At 34.7% G+C, this 22,555-nt stretch overlaps 1 protein-coding gene across 2 annotated transcripts in view; it reads left to right on the forward strand.

Annotated features, from left to right (window-relative positions):
- gpc5c (glypican 5c) overlaps positions 1-16,435 on the forward strand; it is an 83,875-nt gene extending 67,440 nt beyond the window's left edge. For both annotated transcript variants that reach the window (XM_083525786.1, XM_083525787.1), the window contains 3 exons: positions 12,049-12,169; positions 12,478-12,610; positions 13,588-16,435. In XM_083525786.1, the coding sequence (XP_083381912.1) occupies positions 12,049-12,169; positions 12,478-12,610; positions 13,588-13,757 (424 nt within the window). In that variant the 3' untranslated portion in view covers positions 13,758-16,435. The remainder of the gene's footprint in view (positions 1-12,048; positions 12,170-12,477; positions 12,611-13,587) is intronic.
- The last annotated feature ends 6,120 nt before the right edge of the window (positions 16,436-22,555 follow it).

Consider the following 22,555-nt stretch of genomic DNA (forward strand, 5'->3'; position numbering starts at 1 on the left):
CCTGTCTGCACACTGAATAAAAAACAAGACCACAAAGGCCTATCGCAATTTATTAATTAATTTATTATTTTAGATTTGCATATTTTGTATAGTATTTTCTGAAACTGCGCTCATGAACTCTAGAAGGCTCAGCTGGTTTCAAACATTAATTGTGTCTGTAGATAGGAATATTTGTTTGTTAGTTAAATAGTGAATAAAGCTAGGTCTGCTCAATGTTCTGTTTTAAACTCAATGTACTTTAAAATCTTTTGAACAATACAGTTGACAGTGAAAGTCTAAACGACATAGATAAGCCTTTTGATAGACCGCTGAGGTCTGTTTTTAATTGTGTCTGCACAGCAAGTGCTTGTAATTATAATTCTTTTGTAATACAGTGAATTGGGTGCTGTGGATTCATGCTGTGTTCCCTCCAAACACCAAACATGGTAACTTTTTCGTTGATATTTAAAAAAAAGGTTGATACTGCTAGGACCTTGAGATAGGCCCTTAATGCTCAACTTCTTAATTTTATAAATAAGATCATTATAATTCCTTTGGATAAAGGGCAATTATAATGATCTTATTTATAAAATTAAGAAGGTGAGCATTAAGGGCCTTTCTCAAGGTCCTAGCAGTATCAGTTAATATGCTTGTACTTACTTCTGAATGTACTTAGGTATGAAAAGTAAATGTACTGATCAATAGGAGCTGTATTTTATTAGCCTATGCAATTTTAAGATTCCTCTGAGGATCATAAGTTTTTAAGGAGAGCGTTTTATATTGTTACACTCACAAAGTGAGAATACCCTAACTGAAAGATAGCTGTCATCATCAGGATTTAAACTTTCTAGTCGTTCAGCTTTACCGCTCACAGGCCAATTCCTTTTTCCCAACTACTAGTGGTACTCTTGTGTTGGCTCAATTTAACATTAAAATAACTCACTTTTATGGTGAATAAACATGTTCTGAATTGCAAATACAGACTCTTATATATTTTAATTAAAAGCTGAAGCTTGCAAAACTTCCCAATCCCTTAGCTAGCTACTGCAGATACAAATTGCTACAACAATGATGATCAAGGTAGTAAAAAGAAACAGGAATATTGCTCATATCTTTTTTTTTTTTACTTTTTCAGTTTAATGAAATGAAATCCATCCTCATTTCCATTGTTTATTTAAAATAGTGTCCAGTCGTCATTAAATTGTTGCTGGCATCAAATTTACATTGAAAATTAAACTAAAAAATCCTGTCATGATTTAGAAGCGGCATCAATTTGCTCAGTTTCTTGACTCACTACTTGATGCCTTGTTTTTTTTAGTCCTCCAACTACCTTGTATTCTTCTTCCTAATCTATCTTCTGCAAGGAACAGATGTAATGCATTATATCTTTTAAAACAGAGCCATGTTGTATCGCAGATTTATCCAAATATCCATTTGCAGTTACGTATGGGTCTCCAACTGGAAGAGATGCTGAGAGGAGAGAGAAATATACACAAACTGAGGTACAGTGACTTGTAAAAGTATGAGACAATAGTTCTAAGATGAAATAAATAAACCAAAGAGAGAGAAAAAAGAGATGAGGCCAGGATGGATGGGTTGGATTGGTTTTCTCGCGCACTCCCTCTGGGAAGATCAGAGACAGGAACTGGCAGTGAGCAGGGAGTCTCTGTGTGATCAAGCATTTTAGGCCCAGTTCCAGTATGTAGGCTTGCTCTGAAGATGACTTTTATACTCACATCAGTTGCATTTTATGTACTGATTTGTCAACAATGTTCCTTTAACACTGCATGACCTACAGATACTGCATTGCCATGTTCTGAAGTTACATATAAAGTACATTTAAAATCATATTACACTTAATAGTAAAGTCTCAAATTACACTTTTAGGGAAAAAAGCATTGACCTAGTTTTTTGCTGTATTATATCTCCTGTTTTTTTATAGTCTGTAAATTTATTGTACCCTTTTAGACATGAATATCAGATTACTTTAAATGCTAATCATTTTCATTTCCTGTTGCTCATTCAAATTCAACTTACAGTATGTCATATTTTAAAAGGTCAGCACTAATGGTGTGAAAGGCAGATGAGATATACACATGTTCTTTTTAGCTGACAACCCAACATGTAGCTTTTGCCAAGAAGTAAAAAACACTTACATACATATAACTTTGATGAGCAGGACGAAAATGTGAACTTTGGTTTAAATGCAAAAGAGAGAGGTTTTTGGAGAAACAGGCTATGATTGATAACGTAGAATGATACTAACTAGACTAACTTTGTTCTGCCTAGACTGTGCTGATAAACCAAGAGTTTGATTTGCTTGCAATCCTGTACTTTTTTTGTAATGTGGCTTTAAAATTAAATTGTATATGTCGTTGCAATGTCATATTTACCGTTTGACTTTTTAGCAGTATTGCAGTATAGCTGAAAATTTAGATTTGGATAAACAGCCGTCTTTAATACATATGTTATTGATAAGGAAAATAAATAATTTATAGAACATGTATACTGTAATGACAGAGTGACAAAAAAGTTGGAGACAAATAGCATAGAATCAACTAGGAATTGTCATAGGGTGATTTGAAATGTGGTATTGCTTGCTGGAGCTTTAAACACCATTCTTAATCTAACATGACACCCATGCTGTGAATTAGATGCTTGCCTGAACTTGAAAGTGTGAGTCATCCTGCTGTTTTCACATATCCTTTCTCAGTTACTGCCATAAGCTCTTCCACAGAACCTCACCCTAATGCACTGTGAAATTTATTAGCATTCAGCTGCAATAAAATAACAATTTAGCAACTAGAAATATCTTTTGTGTAGTCGAATTTATATTGTATTTTCTATTATAAGATTGCATTTAAATCTAAATATTTTTCAACCCATTTTTTGCCATTTGTACTATTTCATGCTTGTTCTGGTGGCTGATCTCTTTACTTATTTTATTTAAAAAAAAAGCACAATCATCAGCTAATTTAATAATAAAAAAACATACACTTAAAACAAAGAACAGTGTTGAGAAATAGATTAAATTATCTTATATGTTGTTTATTGTGATTAATAACGATAAAAAAATCATAATAAATCTGAATCTATATATTTAATATGTTTTTACTTGTTAAGATGACTCGCAGTGTAACATCTTTGTGTCCAGTTGGTGTCTATGTTGGAGCTGGGATCATTTGCTACCATAAGACAGAGTATTTAATGTTAAGACATGACTGTCTGGTAATGCCACACATTTTGCGGTACATGGTTTAGAAATTTCAGGACACACAAACACATACACAGGGATCTCATGACTTGGCAACTTGCAGTGTATATAGAGAATTTCACACCTTGTCTTATAGTTATCTGGCTCTCTCCGTCTCTCTATCCAAGATTCATGCTAGGGGTTTTCTGTGCTGACCAGTCAGCATTTTAATAGCAGTCTGATCTGGTGTAACTGGCATTCAGCTCTAGATTTAGATAAACTGTTCTTGTTCTTGATGCATTTTGTCCTGGCTGGTGAGTGTCAGAGCTAAAATTGAAGAAAAGACTGTGCGTGAGGTTGTGATAGTAATGTACTGCTGTAAGTCATCACAAGAGCCAAAGATAATGATGTTCAGCTGAGTTCAGATGAGCTCCTATGTCTTTCCCCACTGCTTTGAGAATCTCCTAGACTAATCATCTTCACTTTCCATGATCTCAGCGACTTGAGTTTCTAAGCTAGAGTCTATAGTATGAGGTATTATCTTAAATATGAATGGAATCAGCCCAGTGTGTTACTGACCTTGACTATGTGTCTTCTTAGGTTAATGGTTAAATATCTGTAATCTCAACACTCTAAAATTGTTGCCACAGGTGTTATTTGTTATAAGATTTGGCAAAAGCCATAAATTTGGGTTTATGCATAGAATAAGTAAACCTAATTAATATAAAAAATAAAAAATACAGTATACCATTTGTATGACACTTCAGTGATATTATGTATACAAATTATATAAAATATATGATTACATATGCAAATTAATTGCTGTTAATTGACTTCTAACAAATATAAATATTTAGTCTAATAAATACAAATTTATCAGAATGTGCCAAGAAAGAGCAATATGCACATTCATTTCAAAGTTTCATTTCAAAGTACTTTTTTTATTCATTTTTGTTAAATCTGCTCTTCATTATTTGGTACCTTACCAGAAGGCTTATTGTTGCCCATATGTGCCAGGAACTTCTTTCATGTATCCCCACTCATCCTGTGAGCAATTACATCATAATTTTCCCACACTTGCTTGACATTACAATACTCAGTCAAGCATAATGAACTAAAGATTTTACTGAAACTTCAGTTTTGTTGCGAACATAGTACATGCTGAGACATGAGAACCTAAAGAAACTGAGGAACATGACTCTGCGACTACAAAATAAAATAAAAAAACATTTGTTTTAAAATGGGTTAGGATTGAAAATGTTAAGTGTTTTATTGGGCAGCTGTGCTCATTTTTTATTAGGATTATTTAGAAAATTGTTTCCTTATCACAGCTTATTAGCAAACCAAAAATTCTCATGATTAGAAATGAAATACTTCAAGGGTCATCTTATTGTTTACGCATTTCTGGAGTAATACGCATGTTGCATCCAGTTAATACCTGACCCTGACCCTAGATTTTAACAATATATACCCAGCTTGGCCTCTATAAATGAAAGGAGGTATTGAGGCAATGCATGTTTGCCAGTTTTTAAAAGAATGAAACAACAAAGTCGACAGGCCTGATTGTCCAGCCATTGTGTAAAAAGACAGTTACATAATTGTGGTGGTGAATTTAACCAAGTTAAAGGTATTAATCTTAGTTGTGCTTGTAAAAATAAAACTATCTAAGGACTGACACTGGGATTTAGAATGTTGGAGACCATTATCTGTTTGTCAGCAATGCAGCAGTCTTATTTATTACATTTTTTTGTATTAATGGATTTAAGAATTTTTTTGTGATAAAGATGCATCACTGCCAAATCACACAATCAGGGTCCCTGTGTTTTTTTGTGTTTTTCATCTGGGGTTCTTTAGTTTTCACCTCCCAAAAAAATCATTACATTTATTTGTGACTCTTAACTGCCCCCTAGGTGTTACTAAGTGTCTAAATCTATAATCTATTCTTTTGAACTGGCATCTGATCTGGAATACCATTCCATATAATGTCCAGTGTTCCTTCGATTGACCCTGGATCTACTTTAACTCTGACAGAATAATGCAATTGCCGAAGATGCAGCTGGTTTACTACATTACAGTACTCTTTTTGGAATTTTTTGGAATTAAAATAATATTAAAATGCGTGTAACAATTTTACTTTAGAGCAAAATTCATCTGGCTGCATAACACATACATAAGCCGTTTATTTGACAACTGATGAAAACCTACCAGGACGATTATAAAGACTTATTTCAATTGGCATCAGCTGTGGTGATGTAATTTAAGTTTGGGAAGTCTCATAAAACTTTTTGTCAATGAAAGCATCACTTTACATGGGTGCTATGTCAAATACATAGAGATTTATTATGCCTATTTTTATATATTGTAATTAATTTCAAAATGGAATTGACATTCAGTTGGCAAAAAAATGTGTTTATTTCAAGCATTTACAAGTAATTTGTAAAAAATAGTAAATATGTCCAAAAATAGCCTTTAAATGATTCCATTATTCAGAATTTTCTTTTGTAATGCGTTATTTAAAACAGGTGAAAACTTGCTGAAAAAAGCTTTTATACTTTAGATTTATGTCAGTTATCATGAAAGGTTTATGATGGTGTCATATATCGCTTTGAACACCTATTGCCTTATGTGCTGGAACACTGAAATAGTAAGCAATGGGCACCCAGTTGTTAAGTTGATTTATATGCCATCTACTATAGCCAAAACTACCTCTGAATAAAGTGTTACTAACGTATATTATATACAACCTTCAGTGAAAAGGGGCATTCACTTGCCCATACAAAAAAAGCTCACAAAATTAAACCACATTTCCGGAAACTGTTTAATAGGGCGTCCTAAGGTCCCACTGTAGACTTCGTTGGATTATTGTGTTTTCAACAGGTACTGACGTGAATTGTCTGAACGGATTGCCAAAAACCAAAAACATTAATGAAGAGACTGCACATAATGATTATTTCAATATTTTGTCATGTAATGTATAGAATGTTTGTTAGCCAGCACCTACTCCTTATTATATATTTACATAAAAGCAGATGGATGAAAAACCCCACTTGTGGCATGTTGTGTGTATTATTCACGGTGTGATGCTGCCATCACAGGACTGAATTACTCTCCATGCTATTTGTAGCTGTGCATTTATTACTTACAGCTGGCCTTTAGTAGTGTCGTGCCAAATTTCACCCCTGGTAAGTGTGTCACCTGTTAGTTAAGTGACCCGCCGAGGCCATATGTTGTCTGATGTTCTCTATTGTATGAGGCCACAAAATTGTTTCACAGCTCAAAGTTAGACCCAAACATCTGACACCAATAATGGAATAAAATGGGAATCAGCAGGATATGTATTTTTGCTAGAATGAGTTGTATCCTTGGTGAGGAAAACCCACTTTACTACATGGACCACATTTACAATAGAAAATATACAACTCCAATTCCAGAAAAGGTGGGACATTGTGTAGAATATAAATAAAAACAGAATGCAATGATTTTCAAATCTCATAAACCTAAACTGTATATTATTCCCAACATAAGACAGAAATCTATCAATTTCAGAAATAAATTGCCCAATTTTTAATTTGATGGCTGCATTTTGTCACAATAGAGTTTAGACACAGCCATGTTTTACACTGTCTAGCATCCCATTTTCTTTTAACAACAATCTTCTAAAACTGAGAATTATTGTCCTATTTGTGTCTGAAACAGGATTGTTTCTACTCAGTGATCCTGGGATTTCTTTGTCATATTTTTTGTTTTATAATGGATTAATTGTTTTCAACTGGTGATAGTTAAGACTGCAGGCATGCCAGTGCAGCACTTGGATTTTTCTACTAAGAAGCCATGCTGTTTTACTAGATGCATTATGCAATTAAGCTTGTCTTGCTGTAATATGCAGGGCCTTCCATTAAAAAGATTTGATCTGGATGGAAGCATATGGTGCTTAAAAACCTGTATATACGTACTTTTAAGCATTGATGGTGTCTTTCCAGATGTGCAAGCTGCCCATTCTATAGGCAAAAATGCCCCCATACCATCAGAAATGCAGGCTTTGAACTGAACAATAATGATAAGCCAGATGGTCCTAACTCCTCTTAGGCTAGAAGATGTGACATCCATGGTTTGCAAAAAGAAGTCTATTTTAAATTACTTTTGGTCCCGAGAAGATGAATGCATTTCTGGATCATGTTCACATATGGCATCTTCTTTGCACAATAGAGCTTTAACCTGAAATTGTGGATGACACAGCAAACTGTGTTTACAGACAGTGATGTCTGGAAGTGTTAATGAACCTATGCAGTGATTTCCATTGCAGAATTTTGCCTGTTTTTAATGCATTCCTGCCTGAGCGCCTAAAGATCACAGGCACTTAATATTGATTTTCGTCCTTGTCCCTTGCACACTGAGATTTCTCCATATTCTTAGAATCTGATGAGATTTTGTATTGTATATGAGATATTCAAAGTCTTCACAATTTGAAGTTATTTAAATGTTAGGAACTTTATTCAGAATGTGTTCCACAATTTGCAGATGCAGTTTTTCACAGATTGGGGAACTCTGCCCATCTTTACTTCTAAGTGCCTCTCAAAGATACTTTTTTTATACCCAGTCATGTTATTGACATGTTGCTAATTAACCAAATTAGATGAAAAATATTCCTGCAGCTGTTTCTTTTTACTTGTTTCAACATTTTTCAGATTTTGTTGAAGCCCCTCATATTCAAAATGACCTAATGCTTAAAATAGTTTCCTCAATTTCCTCAAATTTGATATCATTGATATGTTCTTTTATGAATAAAATATGGGTTTTTACAAATCAATAGAATGCAAATCGTTATATGATTACCTGTCAAGTGTAAAAAAAAAGTTAGAATTGTAAACCTTTTGTTTCATAATAACATGTTGCAGAGTGTTGGAATTGACTTAGCTCTGTGTCTGTTTGTCTATGGGTCTTTGTGTTGTACATTCTGGGCATTAGACCTCCTCTCATATAGCAGCTGACAGGCAAAATTCTTCTCCCATGTGTGCGCGCATGTACGTCCATGTATGTGTGTCTGTGCATAGGTGTTGAAAAGCCAGGGAAAGTATATCTTTATGGCGGTAGGCATATTGTTTCTTTTAGAATCCACAGGTGCCAAAGAGAGTGTGTGTTTGTGTGCCAGTATATAAATGCTGACGGTGGTAATGCTTGATACATTTCGGCATCTTTTGACATTATTATTTCTCATGTGCTGGTGCATGTGAGCCATTTCACTAGGCTGGGCAATCCTTAAAAGTGAACTGTGTGTGTGTGTGTGTGTGTGTGTGTGTGTGTGCTTGTATTTAACTCCTTGCTGAGGCCACTCTCACCACACACATTCTTGCCCTTTTTATTTATGGCCCTTTATATAATGGTTGTTCATGAATTTGATTGTTTCTATAAAATGTTATATTTCCAATATTATTATTAGAAAATGTGTCAAAACTGTATACTGTATATGTAGGCTGCATCATCATATTATTTCCCCCCAGTTGGGTCACCTACAGATTCCCACCCACCAGCCACTTTCCCATCATATGACATCAACCAAACTGAAAGCATGAGGGCTAACATGTGCTTCCTCCACATGAATAACAGAGCAGTATAAAACACTTAGAGAAGGGGGTGATATGCCCAATTGTGTTCCACAATTTGCAGATGCAGTTTTTCACAGATTGGGGAACTCTGCCCATCTTTACTTCTAAGTGCCTCTCAAAGATACTTTTTTTATACCCAGTCATGTTATTGACATGTTGCTAATTAACCAAATTAGATGAAAAATATTCCTGCAGCTGTTTCTTTTTACTTGTTTCAACATTTTTCAGATTTTGTTGAAGCCCCTCATATTCAAAATGACCTAATGCTTAAAATAGTTTCCTCAATTTCCTCAAATTTGATATCATTGATATGTTCTTTTATGAATAAAATATGGGTTTTTACAAATCAATAGAATGCAAATCGTTATATGATTACCTGTCAAGTGTAAAAAAAAAGTTAGAATTGTAAACCTTTTGTTTCATAATAACATGTTGCAGAGTGTTGGAATTGACTTAGCTCTGTGTCTGTTTGTCTATGGGTCTTTGTGTTGTACATTCTGGGCATTAGACCTCCTCTCATATAGCAGCTGACAGGCAAAATTCTTCTCCCATGTGTGCGCGCATGTACGTCCATGTATGTGTGTCTGTGCATAGGTGTTGAAAAGCCAGGGAAAGTATATCTTTATGGCGGTAGGCATATTGTTTCTTTTAGAATCCACAGGTGCCAAAGAGAGTGTGTGTTTGTGTGCCAGTATATAAATGCTGACGGTGGTAATGCTTGATACATTTCGGCATCTTTTGACATTATTATTTCTCATGTGCTGGTGCATGTGAGCCATTTCACTAGGCTGGGCAATCCTTAAAAGTGAACTGTGTGTGTGTGTGTGTGTGTGTGTGTGTGTGTGCTTGTATTTAACTCCTTGCTGAGGCCACTCTCACCACACACATTCTTGCCCTTTTTATTTATGGCCCTTTATATAATGGTTGTTCATGAATTTGATTGTTTCTATAAAATGTTATATTTCCAATATTATTATTAGAAAATGTGTCAAAACTGTATACTGTATATGTAGGCTGCATCATCATATTATTTCCCCCCAGTTGGGTCACCTACAGATTCCCACCCACCAGCCACTTTCCCATCATATGACATCAACCAAACTGAAAGCATGAGGGCTAACATGTGCTTCCTCCACATGAATAACAGAGCAGTATAAAACACTTAGAGAAGGGGGTGATATGCCCAATTCTGCAAAATAAATGAGCTCACAGGCACTCCTGACTAGTTAGGGAAACAATGATTCAATCCCTTTCACCCAGATAGAGTATGACCAATTTTACTAGATGTTTCATAGCTACATATTGTATGTGAATCTGTTTGTGTCTTTGTTTTTAACTACCCTTTTATACTTGTTTTTGGAAACTTGCTATTTTATCACTGCTGGTTTTGTATGGATTCCAGTCTCATTTCTTCTGAATGCATAATAATAAAATAAAAGGGTACAAATTCTAACTTTGGCATTTTTACCATAGGCATAGCTTAAATAATTTTCAATGCATTCAGTGCATGTATCAATGGCATATGTGACAGTTCCTGAATTGTATTTATTTGTGTATTTATTTATTTAGTTTTAGTTTTAGCCAGCACACAGTTTAAATGCTTAGATAAAGTACAGAGTCTGGGAAATTGGTAATGTAGCCAACACTGCCACCTACTAGCTACAGTTTGTATTTGCAGTGATTGACAAATACATACTGTAACAATAATAGTTATACTGATGACATTAATAATAATAATACATTTTCTTTCACTTTTCCTGGTGGGGGTTGTGGTGACACAAGTGAAAAAGGTCAGCTGAGAGCAGAGTACTTTTTTTGAGTATAATGAGAGATATCTCTTCATCAGGTCCTGGGACATATTCTTCAGTTGGGCATGAGTGATACAGGTAAACTGGGAGCCAGTTCTTCTGAGACATGATAGATTTGCTCAGAATAAAATACGTAATCTCAATTTGATTCATTTGAATGAATCAACACAAATAGTTCTTTGTTTATTCATTAGACTGTCTGATTTTTCATTTTTAAAAAGTAGAAAGAAAGACCATAGTGCCATTTTGAAAGCATATCATTTTCTATGCAAAGTGCATTAAATGCACTGAAAAAAAATAGCACATTTCCATACTACATTAAACTGAACTACAGCAAGATGAAGTTTTTTATTCCACAGTGACACCATGAGCCTGGATGAGAGTAAAACTCTCTTAAACTTTTTAACTCTGATTTGATTGCTTCCATCTGGTCTTAGGTCTTATGTGCATTGAGTACAAGCTCCCATTTACATGCTGCATTTCTAAAATTAGTACGATAAAAGTACATTAAATCTTTAGTTATAGCGGTTGTTGTCTTGTTTTTAAAGTAGAGGTGGTGCTGAGCTAAGCAGAAGTTAATGAAAATCCTTTGTATTGTTTTAGGTGAACAAGGAAAATGTGTTGCTTCACACAAGTGCTTGTGCAACATTCTCCATTACTACCAGATAGCAGAATTGGTCAATATATGTACCAGCTGCGATTATTGTTACAGCATAAAATGCATGTCATAAATACCTTTGTAGATGACATTTTTTTTTTGGAATAAAGTGACTGGTCCAGTATCTGACAACATGGCTGCTCTAAATGGTGAAAATTAATTACTAAACAGAAGTAGTTTTCCATTTCCTGAAGTTAGCTACATCTAAATGTCCCCTAGTGTGTGTGGGTTTGGTTGAGTTTACAGAGAACACCCCTAAATCGTTTTACAAATAAGTTTCTAACCAAAAGATATGACAGTGCTGCATTTTAGCTTGAGATTTCTTTCCCCCAGCAAATCAAGGACTGACTTATTGGATCCTAAGTGCAAATGGTACCTAAACCCTAGAACAGAAACATGGTAGTCCATCGTCTCATTTGTGTAATTTTGTTTGTGCTGACTCTTGCCAGATGACACTTGAAGTCATACATCTGCCTCTGATTGTGTGACTTCAACTTTTCAGCAGTTCCATTAGTTAAAACCACTCATCTTGCTTTTACATGCAAAATAATTTCCTGGTGCAGTAAGGGTCAAGAAAACGTGTGTGTGTGTGTGTGTGTGTGTGTGTGTGTGTGTGTGTGTGTGTGTGTGTGTGTAAAAATGTATTATATATTAGGGTTGTAATGGCACACATATTCAAACCAAAAATCGGTTCAATGCTCTTTAAATTGTCATTAGGTGTGAATGAATGTGTGTCCATAGAGCCCTGCAATGGGTTGGTATTCCATCCAATACTTATGTTCATCCAATTTTCCCCCTCTTTTTTAGTTATAAAGGTCGAGTGGTGGGCAATGGAATTCTTGCTCAGAGACACAATCCTGAGGTGAGGGTCAGTGGTCCAGATGCTATGTTAGCAGCAGTAAAGGAAAGACTCGAGCACTTCAACCAGGTAAGTTTTTGCCTCTTCAATAGAGACTAACTTTTACTGTTTTATTGATTACTTTTATACTTTTTGATACAAATTGGTGTCAATATTTTTAGTTTGAGATATAATAGAATGTTGGAAGCCTTTGAAACAAACAGCATTTGGCCCTCCAGTCAATTTTAATTGATAATCCAAAACTTTATAGTGACTTAAATTTTATTTTTGAATTTTTTTACAAATGTGAAATTATATGCTGGAGAATGTGCTTTAATAATTGATTAGAGTTGCTTGTATTTTTATTATATTACATACATTATTTTGTGTGCAATTAGGAGATACAACAGCACATGCCAGCACTGGGACACAGGGATTCATGGGAAGACCTGGGCAGTGGTGAAGGCAGTAGCGGCGAATGTGACGATGAGGATGGTTGCCAGGGGTCAGGGGAAGGCACAACTAAATCCTGTGAGCAAACAGTTAATAGTTTTTTTCTTAAAAACTTTGAACCTGATATAGTACATAGTATTTTAACAAAAACTGAATTGTCATTTATCTGTGGTGATCTAGCTAAATTTGCACCTGTGCTCATGGCAGTTATAAAATAGGGAAAGCACAACTGCATATTTAAGGGGCTTTTTGCTCCCTGACAGCTGTTAGCTGAAGAAAGAAGCTAGCCAGACCTATGAAAAAAATGGAATGCAAATACTTACAGTACCTTATACATAGAGTTTATTTACATTGTTTACAAATAAGATCTACTGTAGTCTGCTAGTTATTCTGACTGGAACTGCATTAGGCACCATAAAAAGAAGATACGTATGTATCCAGGTAATAAGCAGTAACTTGTACTGTTGTCCCTGTGTCTTAATGTTTTCTTTATAGTCCAATACTAACACTTGTTTCTAATAATTAGCAGGTATCACCATTTCTTCATACCCTGTATTATTCCGAGTAAGAAAAAAACAACATTTAGCTGGATTGGATGGTAAAAGGAAATAGTGACATAAACTGTGTGTAATCACAAGTGTATTTAAGAAACAGCTTTTGCTTAATGTGTCACAACATTTGTCATTCATTTCCATTCTTTTTTATATTCTTTAGGCACGTTTTATGGTTAATTGATGATGGTATACTAAATTAGATGCACATAATCTAAATTATAAAATCTGATTTTATTTTCAATTATACCAAAATATTTTGCACTTTAATCAGCTGTACAGTTGTAGAAAATATGATTACAAAAAATCTTTATTTTATTGCTGATCTCTTTCTGCACACTGTTTAGGTTTTTCTTTCACTTGTTTACTTGTCTTCTTTTTGTGTTTCTTTCTGTTCTTCCCTCATTATCAGTTGCACTGTCAACCCCCTTTTCCCCTCTTGTTGACATTTCTGGTATCTCCTTATTTATATAACAACCACATTCTTTTCTCCTCTCTCTCCAGCTAACACAGACTCTAGTGTTGACACCACAATGGTGGTGAAATCTCCACCTCATGATGCTCCAGTTGGACGTTTTAAACCCAAACTCCGAAGTAGAGCTCAGCTTAATCTCCCCTCATTTACCACCCTCATCCTCATCCTCATCCTGGGACAGCAATGGACCTCGAACTGAGAGGTTGAAGATACACATAAACATGAATTAAAAAAACGCAAGAACCTCTTCTGCCTGGATGCTTATGTTTAGCTCTATATCGTCTTCCAAGACTGCTGCCATTTTTCATGGCAGCAAAGATATCGAATATATTCTTAAAGCAGTTTTCTCTAACATACACACACATGATCAAGCACATTAGTAGGCATTTACTGCTTTTAACCATATTCTGTCGAATGAAATGTCACAAACATTCAACCAGTCAGTAAATTGCATGGCAGAATCACTTCTCAAGCATAATGGACAAAGACAATATCTGATCAGCAAGGAATGTTCTCAGACACACAGAGGAAGAAGAAGAAAAAAATTGTATTATTGCTATGCTCAATTATAGTTTGTATATCGTTATAATTCCATAGTGAAGACAGTTTTTAAATAAAAATACTACACATAAATCCCCAAATTTTTATTATAGCGTATAATTATTATAATTGTATAATTTATATTATACAATTATAATATAAAACATATATAATTTGGTTCACACAGAAAAACATATCTTTTTAACAATTGTGTTATAAAATTAATAACTTCAACAATAAAAGAGTATTAATTATGTATTTAATTGCTTCAGATTAGAAGTATCACGTTAAAAACCCTTACCCTTTTTCTTGTGAAGCCACTATGGAAAAATAAGGGTAGGGCAGAAAGTGGCATGTGATTTTAACATCAACTTAGACTTAATCAATGAACACATGGATCAAATACATTTGCATTTATGGCATTCGGCAGATGCTCTTATCCACAGCGACTTACAATTATCTCCTTTATACAAATGAGAAGTTGATGGTTAAAAGCTTTGCTAAAGGGCCCAGCAGTGGCAGCTTGTTAGTATTGGAATTTGAACTCACAACCTTCTGATCGGGAGTCCAACAACTTTAACCACTCAGCTACCGCCTCTTATTTTCAGTAACACTGCAGAATTCTGCTTGGTGTTAGTATGGGTAATGTCTTCAGATTGTATGTTAATATTTTCTACCTAAGTTACTATCACTCTTAATGGACTAGCTGAGTTTTCATCCACATATTTTCAAATCAGACTACTCATTGCATCTAAAATCTGATTCCTGATAAAAACATGTTAGAGTTCTTCAGTTAAAGCTTCCCATTTCAGTCAGCCCCACACAAAATGTACTTTTTTACTGCACTTTAAAAGTGATTGTAAAAGTTGATCATATTTGTAATTTGTATTTCATCTGTTAAACAGTTGCTGGGATGGAAATGTGGTTGTTATTCTACATTTAATTAAGTAATGATGGGATCTTCAGGCTAGGTTTCTGTGATTTTCTTATTTGTTATACAAAATTTTGCTGCACACCTTTATGTATTTTTTTTACATAGCAGTTGGACAATAGTTCCACATTTCTAGGACTGGTAAGGAAATTACTTATGCTTCTCTTTTGCCTCTTATTGTCATCAAATGCACAATGGACATTTGCATAGAGTATGTATAAATGTATATAAGGTCATTCACTGTTTTGTCTGTGTATTGCATTTTTTTTTTGTATTGTGAATGGTGCAGTGAGAGAGGCAATGAATCCTTTTAGTGCTTTTAAGAGGTCTGAAATTTTATATTTAAATCAAGAAGATGAACTGCTTCCCACACTTCTGAAATGACTTACAGTTGATATCCCATTGGCCTTGGAATGTAAGAAACTAAGATTCTGATATATTAACATGTCACATTAACAAAAGTTTAGAAAAATTGTCTTCAGCTTGAAAAAACATATACATTTGCAAATGTAATAAATGCCCCTCAGTTGTACAAAATGCACAAAGAAATGCTGTTCCTGTGTGGCTGTAATTAGTCACAATGCAAGGGCAAACGTAACCAATTTGCATTAACTACATTTATTTTGTAATTTTGAATATTCATTAAGGTATCATTTAATAGTAAATAAACATTGTTATAATGTTTTGCATATGTGTTTGCATAAGGACTTCTTTTATAAATCGGTCACTAAATGTTTTTTTTTTTTTTTTATATATAAACTAAAAAGGAACAATGGGTTATAAAAGTGTCATGACTTCTCTTTGAATAATGTCGCTTGGCAAAAACAAACCATTTACATTTTCAAAAAAATGCATAATTTCCAGTGTTGTTGCAATTCATTTGCAGGTTGCTAAAGATTTGCATCTAAAGATTTATATTTAGAGGAAAATCTTTTTAATTCTTTTCCAAATCCCTATAATTTACTGTAACTATTTCTTTAAATCATTTTTCTCACCAATTATGTGTCAATATGTGGTTTAACTGATATTACACAGCCTAATCTAAAAAGGTAAACATATTTGCTGGTTTTAAAATTGAATTAACAATGATTTATTTGACAATGAATTAACATAAATATATAAATATGACTAAGCTGACTGTCAGTTAGCTAAATGTATGACAACTTACCTTTCTGAATTTAAGATTTCTACATTATATGTTAACTCGGCTACATTATTCTTTAAGTAGCTTATAGTTTTGAGCTAAAATGCTGTTGTAAAAGTATGTTTGAAACCTTAAAACGCTTTATTTGCATTTGCTTGTTTAAACTGAGGTTATTGTCACGAGTCTGGGGCCTCGCCATAAAGTCATTATTTCTACAGTTTCATTATTACATTGTTTTAAATAAATCTCTACATTTAAGCTGTTTTGTGGTCATATAATTTGAGATACAAGACAACTCATCAACTAGTGGTTAAATGGTTTTAACTTCGAAGATTTTACATTTAAAACCAATAAGTGATATTTAAGATGCAGCATTATTTCTTATTAAATGTAAGTAAATTAGTGATTTACCCAATCTTTTCTGTTGAAGCATGTGTTTAGGCAACACTTTGATGGATTTGATCCATAAGAGATCATACATTTGCTCAACCTGGTGAAATCCATATAAGAGCCATTTGTTATAAAAGCAAAATCAGGGCATATCAAACACTAAGAAACAGAATTTACCGTAATTTCAGGACTATTAAGTGCACCCAAATATAAGCCGCACCCAGTGAATTTTACAAAGATTTTTATTTTGAACATAAATAAGACGCACCTGTCTATAAGCCGCTGAAACTGTCTACACTGAAACTAATAATCTTTACACAGGCTTTAATGAAAGACAGTGTCTGTTACATGGCTTGTATCTAAACGTCGTGCGTTTAAAAATTACCATCGGTGAAGCTTTTCTCCCGATGCCGTGCAGCTCAGAACACAGGTGAAGTGCGTTTTTTTCATGCCCGGTTGTTTTCAGCGTGACGAATGATTTGCATTTCCTGTTGACAGTCCGAGTGAGTGGCAGGTCAAACGTCAGAGGAACATCATCCATAATTATGATGTGGTGCGGCCCGATTCAGTGGGAGCGCATTTGATTTTATATAAAGAGTTTCATTGGTTCACCTGAACCCGTTCGGCAATTTCATTAGTCTAATGTTATGTGGTACAGTTTTTTGGCTTGAAGCTTGTGAAACCGGGAAAAACCCAGGAAAAATCCATATATTAGCCGCATTATTGTTTAAGGCGCGGGGTTCAAAATGTGGGAAAAAAGTAGCGGCTTATAGTCCGGAAAATACGGTAGTCAAAATAATAAAGTAATAATATAAATAATGTATAATAATAATAATGAATAACAATAATCATTCAAAATGGCTTTCATTTTATGTTTTGTTTTATAATATTTGTAATAAAAATCATTTAAATCCAATTAGTAACGATTTTATAATTTACAAATCATTCTGTGTGGATTTTTCGATTCAAGTTTATGAATGCAGCATGTTGAAGCGATTGTGCAATAATATGTGGTGCCACCAGGTGGCAGAAGTGGTCTAGTTACTATCCCGGCGAATACTGAAACTGCAAATAAAACAAGCTACACACAAGTCACATTTAAATGTGACTGATCTGATTGCTTCAATATCTGTCTGCACTGGGTTTTTTTTGTTGTGAGAAATTATTGCTATAAAGAGTTTTTTTCTTCCTATCTGGATGATACCTTCACACTTGCCCATAGTGCCGGCTACAGGGCCAGTGATATCAGTTAGATCTGAATGTCATGTAGCGTGGGTGTGTAAGAGATTAGCCATTGAAGTTTATATGCCAGGATGCTAGTGCCAACCATGGCACATGGCATAGAATTTTACGCTTTGCCCCCTGAAAAGGGATATAGCTGTATATGTGCCAAATAATCATTCCAGTTGTGTATTTTAACAAAAGATTTGACAATTCATTGACCATCCAAATTCAGGACTAGGATATAATAGTTTACTGTCATTTTAGCATAGCAAATGTGGCCCAGACTCACAAAATTTGTTTTCTATAGAACAGCAGTTCATATCATACAAAGGATGACAATTTTCAAAAAAAAGGGAATCTATATTAAAAATTATTTATATATAAATATATCCTGAAAATCAGAAATCTAACTTTGCTTGGAATGTGTTACAATGGTGCTGATGCCTTGTGTTAAAACAAGTAATACAAATAAGTTAAGGCTTCTGTGTGTTCTCTGAGTTTGTGGGACAGCTAATTTGTTTTTGTGTTCCCTTTATTCTGCTCTCTTTTGAGCAATGACTCATTAAAAAAAATGCATCTGTCTCGCACTGCATGACATCATCACTCCAGCTGTTCCATTAGCCAAAAACTCTTCCTGTTTTCTCATGAACACATCTTTCAATCTGACTATATTTTGCACTGAAAATAATTTGAATAGTGGTTAGACATAATAAAATGAACTCATTCAGTATGTTAAATTAACAGTTTATCCTGTTTTGGGTCACTGTAGGCATGGAGCTTATCCAAGGAATACTGGCCATAATGCCAATTGTGAATTTCCCCCTGGGTTGAATAAAGTGATTTCTAGTTATTGTAAAAATATTGTCCTGTTTAATTTATAGTTGATCTTTTTAGGTGAAACTACAAAACAGACACCCAAAGGCGTACTTTAGTAACACTAATAAACATACTTGTAAATACTGTGTATAGCTTAAGCAGATAAAGGAAAATAAGCTTTCATCACCAATTAAATTAACACTAAAAATAACATAATTTTTCTCTCAAAATACTTTACAAGATTCACTAAGAGAGGATCTGAACCTTTGTTTAGAGCACTTCCCAAAATAGCTGGAAGAACGATAAAAGTAGGATGACTAAAACTTTATACTGAGAGAAATCCACATATCACAAATGACCACTAGATGGTGCTGTTCAACTTTAAAGATTTAGACAGAGCATTCCTTAATTGTACTGATTTCAATACCATGACTAACTATTCTAATTACAGGGAGATTGTTTGTGCAATAAAATGTCATTTCCAGGGGACTGTGTCACCTTTAGGTTTGTAGTTGTTAGCAAAGTGCCAGACTCTCTGCTGTTTCATTTGTGAGCTGTATTATCCAAGAATCCTTATAATGGATAAGGATTACAGCTATTTTAAGTAAGAATCTTTGCTTGTGTTAAGAGGTAAGGTGGATGCATTACAAGATCTTCTATGTGGATTGCAAATACATTTTAGCATGTAAATATGACCACCCACATTTTGCTATTGGCTTGACTTCTATGAGTGCAGCAAGTGGTTATACACCAGGGACCAAACACATCGATCCCAATGTTAGTAAAGGGCAAATTCTGTGCTTAAATTATAAGAAGTTTGAGCTATCATCCTCTCCAATGGATGCCCTGCTCCACAGCAAATCCATTGTTAATTATGAAATAAACCCTTAGTCTTTCCACCAATAATCTCAGGAATGATCAGTGGGTGTTTCTTCTTTTCATGTAGTGAAACATTTATTAGCCAACCACCAATTCTCAGGAGGCTGTCAGTATCTTAAACTTGATTCACTAACCAAAGACACTTGCTTCCCACAGGCAGGACAACTCAAACTTGTAATACATTTAGTGACAAATCTGTCACACATAAATGCCAAACTTTATATGTGACTTTTCTTTTGGATGACTGCATTGATAAGGAAAACAGCGTTGATAAATTAAGATTTGTGATTTGAATGTTACCATGTGGGTAAGCCTTCAAAACTGAGGTGTTCAACAGTGCATGAACTTTGGAACAACTGCACCTCAGCACTTATGTCCAGACCGACAAGCTCAAAGGGTAGGTCCTCTGCAAAATGTTTTGGTAGAGATTGCTAAAGACAGACAGGACCAGTAAACCAGCTGTGAAAATTAATATCTGCTCTCTATTTAAATCTCTAAAGCAATTGATTGAATATATAACTTTTGAATTATAAAATTATACAGTAGTTGAGTCTAAGCATAGAACGTGTACATGCTTTTTAACCAACTGTACTGTACATGCTTTCTAACCAACCAAGGTCTTATAAAGAGTCTCTCCAAGGAATTCTTATTCAGTTGAAAGAGGTCTCATAGAATAAGTTATCCTTTAGGTCCATGGCATAGTTTTCTTTGAATGAAACACTTGGATTAAACGCATGACCGATGGAGGCTACACTGTGCCATTTCAGATTTCACAATGCTATAAGAGGTATCAGAGGGGGAAGGCAAGGACTTAAGCCCATCACCAACATAGAAATCTCTCAAGATGAAACTCATGGATTCTGTGCCAAACTCAGCCACTCAGTATATTTCAGCCCATACGTTGACATTTCTGGCCAGGGTCTAGTGCCAAACACATAGACTTTAATTTTGTATTCTATGATGCCATTGTTTAACTTGTTATCGTTAAATCTAATTTTTCCCTCTGATCTTTCCCTCATAAAACTAGAAAACATTTGCCTTATGCATACTACTAGCTCATGTCTGAATTGTACCAGCAGCCTTCCTTGCAAACTCTTTTCAATTGTGGTCCTGTCATCAATAGTCAACTTAAGTGGCTTTATTGTCATTTCAACCATCGTGCTGAGGCCCCGTTGTGTCATCAGCAAACTTGATAGTGCGGTTAAAGCTGTGCATTGCTTCACACTCATGAGTCAGCAGAGGGAACAGCAGCAGACTGAGCATACAGCCCTAGGGGGTCCCATGGCTCACTTGTGGTGTCTTGAAGATGCTGTTCCTGATCTGGGCTTACTGAGATCTTCCAATGAGGACATTCAGTATTCAGTTGCAGAGGGGGGTGTTTAGGTTTGGTTTCCAATAATGTGTATTTATAAATTAATGTATTAATGTTTGAATGCCTTATTTTGAGCTACTTAAAGAACTTCATGATGATGTTTGCGAGTGGACAGGACAGAAATCCCTAAAGCAAGAATTTAAAAAGAAAAAGAAAAATTTGTCAGGTACAGGGACCAATGTGGTGGCTTTGTTGCAGGTTTTGAATTAAAAGTGTGCTTCAAAGGAGAAGTGCTTCAAAGAAGAACATTTTCCAGCTGGTCTGAACATCATCTAAGCATTTTGCTTGGTATGTTGTCTGGTTTAGTGGGATGACTCTGTATTGAGTTTTTCTCACATCAGCCCAAGTAAGACAAAGCACCTAGTTGTTGGGAAGAGGGAAGAGAGGAGGTCTTCCCTACCACCACATCAAGGCATCAAATTGTAAACAAAATGGTCTGCATCTAATGGTCACAAACCAGACCAGTGATAAGCAGTAACTGGAAACAAGGGCCTGTTCTTGCACCATTTTTTTATTGATGTAAAAACACAAAGCCACCACCAGAAGCCTTACAGGAAAACTACATTTCTTTTGAAACAAGACAAGTCTTTAAAGCTTGAAACAGAGACAGAATAATAGTGAGAAAAACAATTAAAGTCTTCACAAAGACTGTGGCAGACAGTTCAGAGCCTGTTCTCCATCATTAGGTAGCTGCAGTTTCGGTGAACTACTGTATAAAGGTATCATCTTTTGCTTCAGGTTTTTGCTCGAGCTTGGCTGAAAGGGCCACTCTGTTCATCTCCAGCTGTGACTTTAGTGATATAGCCCCCTTTTTGAATGTCAAGGTTTTTGGCACATAGTGTGCTCTGCCTGTAAAACATGACAACATAAACTTTATCCACACTAATATTTTTTAATTGAACACACTCTCCTAATAAATTGGGTACTGTGTACGTTTCTGGGGAGAATTCACTGCCCTCATATGGAGCTTAAACACTTATATTCATTCCATATAATCAAATGCTAAAATTCTTACACCTCTGTTGAGTGGCATAAAAGCTCTTGTGTTGTGCATACTGGGTATCTATAGCACTCTTTGATTTAGTTTTCATTGACATTTCTTTCTTCAAGCCTTCTGGTAGGTAGCAAGAATTGTAAACAAGTGATGGGAACCCTTGGCATGAAATACAAAAAATATACTATAAGATACTTTAGGATATAGAATCTTTTTGGAAAAATTATTCGGATTTTATAAGGTATTATCATATGCGTTATGAGTGCTTCTATCTATCTATCTATCTATCTATCTATCTATCTATCTATCTATCTATCTATCTATCTATCTATCTATCTATCTATCTATCTATCTATCTATCTATCTATCTATCTATCTATCTATCTATCTATCTATCTATCTATCTATATTAAAAACTCTGGCCAGGCAACTGAAATATTTTTTGGGGTGGCTGCTCATGATGTCTTTTATTGATTTTTGTTTGTTTTATATAAACAAAGTAATTTAAAATCCAACCTAATTTAAACCACCTTGACCCTAAGCAGGCAGTTTCTAAGCATGAATGAATGATGACTGAACCTTGTGAATGCATCATGCTAGTTCACATTCACTTTAATGAAATGATTTACATTAATGAGGTCTTTGTCTCTTTTTTTGTCCTGCAAGTATTGAATAAAAGAAAACCCCTCCTGCCTAAATGATTTTGT

Source organism: Silurus aristotelis (assembly GCF_946808225.1).
Source record: "Silurus aristotelis genome assembly, chromosome: 22".
Lineage (NCBI taxonomy): Eukaryota > Metazoa > Chordata > Actinopteri > Siluriformes > Siluridae > Silurus > Silurus aristotelis.